At 35.6% G+C, this 10,834-nt stretch overlaps 1 protein-coding gene across 1 annotated transcript; it reads left to right on the top strand.

The window, feature by feature from the left end:
• Positions 1–258: 258 nt before the first annotated feature.
• On the top strand, positions 259–9,085 carry MRPS30 (mitochondrial ribosomal protein S30). Its single transcript, XM_074282557.1, has 5 exons — positions 259–976; positions 1,554–1,699; positions 2,261–2,366; positions 6,384–6,560; positions 8,696–9,085. Exons 1-5 carry the CDS (start codon positions 328–330, stop codon positions 8,977–8,979), a joined length of 1,362 nt encoding a protein of 453 aa, XP_074138658.1. The 5' UTR covers positions 259–327; the 3' UTR covers positions 8,980–9,085.
• The last annotated feature ends 1,749 nt before the right edge of the window (positions 9,086–10,834 follow it).

Genomic DNA, 10,834 nt, shown 5'->3' with positions numbered 1-10,834 from the left:
CTAATTCTTAAATGCATTTTAAGTGTCAGCATTTCGAAGTTTAACATTTGGCTGTTTTTAAAAAAGAAAGGTGAGAGAAGATAAGACTGTTTGCAAGGTCTCAGATTTTTCGGCTTCAAACATCCAGCCCCGGGAAAAAACCAAGATAAGAGGAAAAATCCCATTGGGTCCGCGTTTAACAACGTCATTTCGTCGAGACCCCTTACGCTACTCTCTTACGCATGGTCGCAATCATAATCTTGCTTTCCGATTGGTCGGCTAGTTTCCCGGCGTCTACGTGCAAGCGGGTCCAATCTTCGACCTCTTGGCTCCGCCCGCGGCGTTAGGATGAAGATGGCGGCCTCCATTCGGGTAAAGCTGTTTCCCTACGGCCGAGCATTGCGGCTGCATACAGCAGCCGAAGTCGCGACACCTGCGGCCGAAGTCGCGACACCTGCGGCTCTAGTCGCGACACCTGCGGCCGAGGCAGCCACACCCGCGGCCGAGGAAGCCACACCCGCAGTCCCGACAGCGCGGTATCCGCCGGTGGTAGCCTCACTGACGGCAAAAAGTAAGGCCGCTCGACAGCGTCGGGTGGACCGGTGGCACCAGCAGGCACACGACGCGCCCTCGGTGGAAGCGAAGCTGCGCGTACTCACCAAGCTGCAGCGCCCCAAGTACGTCGTGCACCCGCAGACCTTCGCCCTCAATGCAGACCGCTGGTACCAAAGTTTCACCAAGACCGTCTACCTGAGCGGCCTGCCCCTGCCCCGGCCCCCCGGCCCCGGCGAACCCGGCGGCCTTCCAGATCTGGCCCCGCTCCGCTCCGCCGTGTGCGACTGCCTCCTGCAGGAGCATTTCCACTTGAAGCGCAAGAAACGGGCCCCGCTGTACCAGCAGCAGGAGTTCGTGGCCTCTCCCTTCCTCTACCAGCTCGTGACCTCCCTGACCGGGCTGCTGACCCCTCACAACCCGAGTCTCTCGGCCGCGGCCCTCGGTGAGTGTCGGGAGGCCGGGCCCTCCCCAGGCCCACCCTGACACATGCCAGCTCCGCCCCATACTTTTCCTCTCCCACTTCGCCCTCACTCTTCCCGATTTTCCACTTCTCCCCCATTTCCTTCACAATTAGAATAGTGATTCCATTAAAAAAAAAAAAAAATTTAGAGAAAGCTACCAATTTCACCTGAGAAAACCAAGGCAAGGGCGAAGATTTGTTAGGAAAACCTGAGTTCAGATTCAGCTTCAGAAATTAACTGGTTGTGTGACTTTGGCCGGGCGAATTCTCCTCTATAAAATAGTTAAATGACCATAGGCCTTTCAGTTCCGTTAGAGAATAAATAAGAAATAGGGGTACAGCAATATACTTTACACATGAAAAAGTTGCGGTTTGGAGGTTTGAATGTTTCCCACTAAGAATTTTTATGTCATTGTACTTTAAATCAAAAAATTTAATATTAAATTTTTAGCCTCAAACCTAATCTGAGACGCTGAAAAACATTGCTAAAATAATTAATTTTGGATTTGCTTCAAGCATTTTAATAAAAAAAATTATGAAAATTTATTTTTCTGTATAGATTTTCAACGGCCGGTTCATTTTTATTGGTGGTGTGGTGAAGAAGTTATTGAAAAAGGTTATCGCAAAGGTAGAATTGATGCATTACGATACCAGATAAATGATAAACCACATAGTCAGATTCGTATACAGAAACAACTTTCAGAGGTAAGAATTTTCCCTTAAATATGTTTTTTTATTCCTTTAAACTATGACCTTTATGACTGCTCCCTTACTTATGGAAAAAAACTAAGAGTAAAGAATTTGCCCAGCTATAAAATAATTGTAAATTAGGATTATGAATTTTTTATATTTGATTTTCGATTCAATTTACAAATATTCCACAGAGAAGTACTTTATTATTATATGGTTAACCTTGTGTGTCTGAATGGGAATGTTTATGGTTAATTTACTTTTCCTACTATAAAGATGAATTTTGGGAGTACAATTTTATAGTTACAGTTTTAAACTAAGAGAAAAGTCTCTTTATTCAAAGCAATATGTTTTATACAACTTTGAACTGAGCTATGTATCTTTTGCAATTCTGAGGAAAAACAAACTCCTGTAGCTATTAAAATAATGAATTGTTTAAAATTGCATCTCAAAAACTTCACTTAATATATTTGTTTTAGTGATTATTGTGTTAATGAAAATTTTGCTAGGTAGTAATAAATGGATATATGTTATTGCTATTGTAAAGATTTAATACTTGTCACTTTCTTCCTTAAGTTTGTGCCATTGGATTACTCGGTGCCTATAGAAATTCCTGTTATTAATTGTAAACCAGATAAACTTCCCTTATTCAAACGACAGTATGAAAATAACATATTTATTGGTGAGTTTTTCTTTTAGAGGTAATCTACTTGTGTCTTTAAAGGTCAGTTTTTGTGGAGTATGTGTGTGTGTCTGTTTGTGTGAGTGATAGAAATTAATTGTTGGTGCTCCAAATTTTGAATCAAAATATTATCATGTAGACATTCTAAAAAAGCATACCTTGAAAATTTTGCAAATTTGATTCCAGACTACCACAATAAAGCAAATATCACAGTGTAGTAACAATTATGTTTATATCGTAAAGTATTAAATGTGCATCAGTATTGTCCAAAAAATTGTACATATCTTAATTTAAAAATAAATATTGCTAAAAAATGCTAACCATCATACCATCATCTGAATTTTCAATGAGTTTTTGTTTTGTTTTGTTTTGTTTTGTTTTGTTTTTTTTGCTTGTGGAGGTTCTTACCTTAATGTTGATGGCCGCTGACTGATTGGGATGCGATAGCTGAAGGTTGGGGTGACGACAGTTTCTTAAAATAAGACACCAGAATTTTCTGTATTAACTATTCACAAAAGATTTCTATGTGGCATGCAGTGCTATTTGCAATGCTGTTTGTTAGCATTTTACTCACAGTACAACTTCTTTCAAAATTAGAGTTAATCAGTCCTCTCAAATCCTGCCAGTATTTTTATCAACTAAGTTTGTAATTCTTCAATATTATTGTGTCCTAGAAAGTAGGGAGGCAAGAAAACCAATTGGTTGATAGAGCAATTAGAATACACAAAACATTTCTCTATTAACTTAACAGTCTTAGATGGATGCCATTTTTGGTATCCCAAAACAATTATAATAGTAACATCAAAGATCACTGATCGCAGATCAGCATGATAGGCATAATAATATAAATGTTTAAAATATAATTACCAAAATGTGACACATAGTATGTGAGCGCATGCTGTTGGAAAAATGGCACTTGTTAGATGCAGAGTTACCACAAAGCTTCAATTTGTTTTTGTTTTGTTTTTTAAATGCAATCTCTGAAATGCAATAAAATGAGGTATGCCTGTATTATTAACTATTCATATTTTTTCATGTGGCTATAACTAACTTTGATTACTTCATCTGAAAATTTTATATTTTTTGATCATTTATCAACTAGGGATGGCTCTTTTTATAAATGTTACTCAGTTCTCTATATGTTTGAGAAATGAGGCTTTTATCAGACAAACTTGCTTAAGTTTTTTCTTCAATTACTTTCACTGTTTACTTCCCTCTATCCTATAATGTCTTCTCTCTCTTTTCCTTTTATCCCTCCTCAAAAGTGTGTTGCTTCTCTGTTATCCTGACTGGCTTCATGATAGTCAGAATTGTTTCTTTTTGGATCCTGCAATATTCTCTCCTTGACCTGAAGCTCTGGTTCTAGAATATCAGAGCAGTTTTCTTTGATAGTTTCTTGAAAGATGATGAGTAGGCTATTTTTATTTGATCATGGCTTTCAATTCATGGTTCACTAATTTTTAAATTATCTCTCCTAGATCTATTTTCCAGGTCTGTTACTTTTCATTGAGATATTTCACATTGTCCTCTTAATTTTTTCTTTCTTTTGGTTTTGTTTCATTATTTTTGATTTCTCATAACGTCATTAGCTTCTATTTGCTCATTTCTAATTTTAAAAAATTTTTCTTCAGTGAGCCCTTTTTGAATATCCTTTTCATTTTGACCACTAATACTTTTTAAGGAGTTCTTTTTTTTTTTTTAGTGAATTTTTGTGCCTTTCTTTCCATTTGGCCAATTTTGCTTTTCAAGGTATTTCTGTCCTCATTGGTTTTTTTACTTTGTACTTTACCATTTAGCCTAGTCTGGTTTTTAAGATGGTATTTTCTTCAGTATTTTCTTGTGTCTACTTTGCCAAGTTGTTGACTTGTTTTTCATAACTTTCTTATACCATTCACATTTCTCTTCCCAATTTTTCTCCTCTCTTCCTCTCTCTCTGTCTCTCTCTCTCTCTCTTTTTTTTTTTTTTTTTTTGCTGAGGCAATTAGGGTTAAGTGACTTGTCCAGAGTCACACCGCTAGGAAGTGTTAAGTATCTGAAGCCAAATTTGAACTCTGATCCTCCTGACTTCAGGGCCCCTCCTGTCTCTTTTACTTAAATTTCAATTTTTTTTTTTTTTTTTTTTTTTTTGAGCTCTCCCTTGACCTGAAACCAATTATTCTTCTTAGAGGCTTTGCATAAAAGACATTTGATTTTGTCTTCTGAGTCTGTTTTGCTCTTCCTTATTGCCAGGATAATTTTTTATGGTCAGAATTTTTTTGTTTAGTTTTTCAGCCTATTTCTTGACTTTTAATTATTTTTTGTAAATGGGCCTTTGCATCCAGGATTGAGAATACTGTATTGTAAGTTTGGAGGGGTTTTGTGTAGTTGTTTTCAAAGATATTTATAGGGGACTTGTAAGTTTTCAGTTTTTCCAAGGTGGTATGATCTAAAGATAGTTGTGTTTACTCCTCTCCTGGCCTGTGTTGTGGTCTCTGAACAACCACAATCATTCTTTTCTTTGCTGGAACTGTGGGGGGGAGATCTGCTCTGTTGTGGTTGCAACCTGTCCTATGCTCCCCAGGAGTGTGACCTGGGATCTGAGAATGGGCAAGTAAGAGTTCTGCCTCTAGTGTCAGCAAAGAGGATCCTGTAACTCCTAATCAGTTTTTGAACCCTTTCTCATCTATGGGCTGAGACTTCTGGAAGGAGCCAGTCCTGCTGCTTCAGTTGCTCTCAAGATCTGCTCCTGGTTTGCTGAGGCCAGTCTATGTTGATATAATCTTTGCTGGAATCTGTTTCACTCTCAGTCAGATGCAACAGACCTTTCCTGCTTACCTTTTAACTTGTCTTTAGCTGGAAAATTATTTTGCCCTGTCTTTTTTGAGTTCTGCCGCTTCAACAATAGTTTAATTGCATTATTTAAAGGTATTTGGGGGAGGACTCAAGCAAGTTGCTGCCCTTTCTCTGCCATTTTAGCTTTGCTTTCTGCCAAAATTAACAACAAAGATATTTTTAAAAGACAAGTGTACAGCTTTGTTGTCTCAAAATTATGCAATTTAAAATGCTAAAATTGATTTTTAAAAAGTGTTACATTGATTTCCATTTGGAAAATTTTCCTTGTTTTCTTTTTCCAAAACTAAAAGCTAAGTTGGTATCATATCATTAATTTTTGTTATTTTTCTCTGATACACACTTATTGTTTGTTGAAATAGTAGCGATTCAGTTTATGTCCCCTGAAGAATTTAAGGTAGGCCTTAATTTAAATTCAGGAGGCCAGTGATGTATGAGTGAAATGGCTATAAAATGGAGCACTTAGAATAGAAAAGATCATCTAGATCATCTATTCTAACTTTCAATATTTACAAATAAGCAAATGAATAAGAAATTTACTTGATTTTTTTCAGTCATACAATCAGAGAAAGCCAAAATTAGGATCAGAACCCTGATCTCTTCTCACATCACTATACAGAAATTTTGCCTTTTAAGTTGGTCGCACTTTATCATTCAGTACAAAGTCACCATTTCACAAATTGGCACTTATAATCATTACTATTTCAGTTCATCTTGATTAACATAGTGCTTTCCTCATAAATGTAAGTGTAGTTAGTGTCTGTTTTAGTGTTTTGTTTTGCTTTTAGAATCTTTTTAAAATCAGTGGTTTCTTCACAAAATACTGAACATACTATTAATAATTCATGGGAAAAAATAGAGCCCCAATTAATAGGTTATACAGCAAGTAAAGTTGAATTAGAATGTTAAAGTCTTATTCCTGTTCACTAATTTGCTACTATTCTGTTTTAATTTATTTTTTATATTAACATGTTGTGATTTTGTTCTTATATTTTTTGGGGGGGAAGGGGAATTGTGTTTTATGTACTTTGCTTATAGAAAAAAAGGCAATTTAAAGAAAAATAATGTAAAATTATTTAATTCACAGAAAAGTATGAAGCAAATAGTAAAGTAGTACTTAATAGAAATTCTCATCTTATATTTTGTCATTTGATTCTTTTTTTCCTTTTTCTTTGCTTTGGAATTCAGGCACAAGATTAGCAGATCCATGCTGTTATGGTCATACTCAGTTTCATTTGTTACCTGACAAACTAAAAAGGGAGAGACTCTTGAAGAACAATCGTGGTGATCAAATAGAAGTTGGGTATCGAGCGAATGCCATTGCCAGTCTTTTTGCTTGGACTGGGGCACAGGCTATGTATCAAGGTACAGTTGATTTTATAGTTTATAAAGCACATATACATACGCGTGCGCGCATGCGTGTGTGTGTGTGTGTGTGTGTGTGTGTGTGTGTGTGTGTGTGTGTAGTGGAAACTTCTGATTTTCACTTTGATGGCAAGAAGTCATATTGTCCTTTCTCTTTAGGTGCTGGTTTTATTATGTAGTTATATTGTGCTTAATAAAAATAACTCCCATTTTTCAAAGGTGAGGGTCAAGCTTTCTGAGACTAAAAGGGTTGACAGTAGTTCATATCCTTTCTTTTCTTGAATCACATGCTAAGCTATGACACCAGAGCTGAAAGCAAGCTGCAGTATACGACAACAAGCATATTCCAGTGGCATATTGAATGCCCCTCTATGGCTGTCCCAAGATGAGGGGAAAGGATGATGGAATGCAATGAGTTTTCATATTTCACACCAACAGTATAATTTCATGTCTCTATTATTATTTGGACTCAGATCTTTTGTTCTTTGTATAAAGGAGGAAAAAAGTGGCAGGGGAGAAGGGAGCTCTGTTTCTCATATATATTCAGCAAAGGCAGTCTCATTTTTGTCTGTTCTTGAAGCTTTTGGGAGACATTGATTGGCCGTGGCTCTAGTCATAATTGATTTTGGGGGATTCCTTATCTCTTATAAGCCATTCAGCAACTTTGGGGGGTGTTATGCCAAAATTGTATAAGGATATGTGACTTGAATAGTGTAACTTCTCATAACTTAGGAAGATGTTTGGTAGATAGAAGCTTCTTCAGAATCTTTCCACAGGTCTCAGGAAGGGAGCGATCAGCAAAAAACAAACTAAATCCTGTTGAGCTTTTAATACAAATTAGAGTATACTGCACACACATACAACAATTCATCTTTTAATCATTGACAACAAAGATGAAAGTTACAGTGTCTAATGCAGACTTTTTTTTTTTATCATTATTTGAAATTTCTCTTATTATAGTTTACTTTCTGTAATTATATGCATGTGTATGTATACATGTTATATAGATACAAACCTCCTGTTAAAATGCCTCAAATTTAGATGTGTACTGAATCAAGAAATTTGATGAAATGGCCTTTTTGCAGTCTTTTTCATTTTATAGTATTGTGACTGGGATATTTCTGTATGAAAATGTTTAAGAAAGGATAAGACATAACTGTTTATAAAGAGGCAGAATTATCAGTCTTTTTAATATAAATAAGTGAAATCATGAAAGCAAATAATTTTTTCTTAGAGAATATAAAGATATATAAGTAATTTGATTGTAAAAGAATATTCCTGGATATTGTCAGTGACAAAATATTAAGAAGATAAATGCAATGAAACAAGGAATGAAGTTGCTATTTAGAAGTTAGGAAAAAACTAGTTGAGGACAGTGTCACAGAAGTTATAGTTGAGCCGTCTTGATCAAAGATGTAATTGTGTTAGAATGAAACCAAATCAAATGAAGAGGCAGTTTAGATTATCTAAAAAGGCAAATTGAAATCTTTATTATTTTCTGAAGATGTTTTGAGTGGAATGGTGAGAAGATCAAAGAATGATTTGGGAAAGATCAAAAATATATGTCACTTGAATTCTCAGATGAATGGAAAGAAAAAGAAAAGATGGCCGTTGGGAAATGAGGATCAAGTTATGATTTAGGAAAGGATGGGAAGGAGGCGCATGCTCAAGATGATAAATAATGATAGTGAAGATTTCAGCTGGTGCAGTGGAAAGGACACTGAATTAAGAAGTCTGAAATTTATCTCCATATCATTTTAGGACATTCATAAGATTATCTTGGGAATGAAGGTTCTTGAGTTAACAGGGTGAGATTGAATCCAATTTGGAATAAAAGACAAGGAACTTATTAGAAGTCATCTAGTTCAGCCCTCTGATTTTATAAATGAAGGATAATAGCTATGTAGAGAGGTTACATGATCTGCCCCAAGTTTAGTTCCCTTATGAGCAATAGTTGGAAAAAGGTGAAGATACAGTGATGTGGTCTAGGAGTGTTAGGAATGGAAAACACTTGTGAGAAATTGAATATTTTATGGATCTTGTCTTTGTGTTTTTATCTCCTCTGATATGATAAATATTACAACAACAACAAAAACTTAGACGTGTGTAAACTTAAATGTAACTTCTTTCTACAGGATTCTGGAGTGAAGCTGATGTTACTCGTCCATTTGTCTCCCAGGGTGTAGTTACGGATGGAAAATACTTTGCCTTCTTTTGCTACCAGTTAAATACTTTGGCACTTACTGCACAGGCTGATCGGAATAACTCTCGTAAGAATATATGTTGGGGGACAGAGAGCAAGCCTCTTTTTGAAGTTATCGAAGATGGTGATGTCAAAGGCTTCAATGATGAACTTTTGCTTCAGCTGATTCAGTTTATAATGAACAGACCAGAAGAACATAGATCACAACTATTATAAAGACTTTTGGAATTCATAGACCTCAACTGAATGTAAAATAAATCATTTATGATTTGGTATAATTGTTAATATTAATATCTAGAATAAATTTTAGAAATAATTCTTACTATGTTTCTAAAGTTTTTTTTGTACTTTTCAAATAATATCTTTGAAAATTTTAATTTAAGATACATCTAATTGTCTGTTATTTCATCAGTGGATCTCCATTTACTAAAACCTTTTGGAACATGTGTGTGTGTGTGTGTGTGTGTGTGTGTATTAAGTATACACATACATATGTATATGTGGATGATGAATATAGAAGATAATAGACAGAATAGCTTAAGTAACTGAAGGGACCAAGCAAGGCCTTCTAGAATAGGTGATACTTGAGCTGATAAAGGAAGCCAAGAGCTGGGGGAGAGAATTATATGAAGAGCAGCCAGATTAAAGGCACAGAGATAAGGAGGAGTTTGTGTATATTAGTAGGCCAATACTGTAAATATTAGTAGGTTAGTTTCTATAGTTTATAGAAGGAAGTATAATTTTGAAAAGGTAATAGGGACATGGTTTTTTAATTACTGTCTTATTTCTTCTTGCACCTCTCAACTTCTCTAGGAATTTGGATGCTATACCACTTGGTACATATATGTTTGGTATTGATATTACTTCATTATCTGTGGTACCCTTTGGCAAGATGTAATTTCCTTTCTTATCTCTTTTTAATTTTTGCTTTTGCTTGACCTGAGATCAGAATCACTATCCCTGCTTTTTTTTTTTTTTTTTTTTTACTTCATCTGAAGCATAATAGATTAAGCTCCAGTCTTTTACCTTTATTCTGTATGTATCACTGCTTTAAATGTGTTTATTATAAACACATTTTGTAGGGTTCTGGCTTTTTATCCATTCTGCAGGATGCTTAACGTTTTATGGAAGAATTCATCCCATTCACATTCACAGTTAAAATGACTAATTCTGTATTTCCCACCATCTTACTCATCCCAAGTTATGCTTTTCTCTTTCTTTTCTCTCTTTTCCTCCTCCCCAGTATTTTGCTTCTGACTACTGCCTCCTTCAAACATCCCTCCCCCTTTACAGTCTCTCTCCCTTTCTTATATCTTCTTTCCCCTCTCACTTTCCTATAAGGTGAGGCAAGTTTCTCTGAAACCAAATGTGTCTAATCTTTTTGAGCCAAATCTGATGAGAATAAGATTCACACAATGTTCATCCCCCTCCCTTTTTCCCCTCAATTATAATAAATCTTTGCCTCTAAATGAGATGTAATTTATATCATTTTATTTCTATTTTCCTCTCTGGTACAATCCCCTTTCTACTTTTAGTTTCTTTTTCATATTATCACAATAAAATCACACTACCCACACTCACTGAGTACCCACAACAGAAATGTAGTTTTCAAGAGTTCTTTCCTTTTATGTTTTTCTCGAGTTCTGTATTGGGAGATCAAATTTTTTGTTCAGTTCTGGGCTTTTCATTAGAAATAAATGAAATTCACCTGTACTGTTGAATGTCCATCTTCTTCCCTGGAAGATAATACTCAGTTTTGCTGGGTAGTTGATTCTTGGTTGTAGACTAAGCTCCTTGCCTTCTGCAATATATTCCAGGTTCTCTTACCCTTTAATGTAGAAACTGCTAGGCCTTGAGTAATCCTAATTGTTACTCCTTGCTATTTGAATTGTTTCTTTCTGGCTGCTTGCAATATCTTTTCCTTGATTTGATAATTCTGAAATTGTTATGATATTACTTGGAGTTTTAATTTCATCTCTCAGGAGATTAATCTTGAATTCTTTCAATGCCAATTTTACCCTCTGATTCTAGAACATCAGGGCAGTTTGATTATTTCCTGAAAGATGATGTC

Source organism: Sminthopsis crassicaudata, chromosome 1, assembly GCF_048593235.1.
Source record: "Sminthopsis crassicaudata isolate SCR6 chromosome 1, ASM4859323v1, whole genome shotgun sequence".
NCBI lineage: Eukaryota > Metazoa > Chordata > Mammalia > Dasyuromorphia > Dasyuridae > Sminthopsis > Sminthopsis crassicaudata.
The sequence above is the reverse complement of the archived record's forward strand: the minus strand, read 5'-3'. Positions and strand labels throughout refer to the sequence as shown.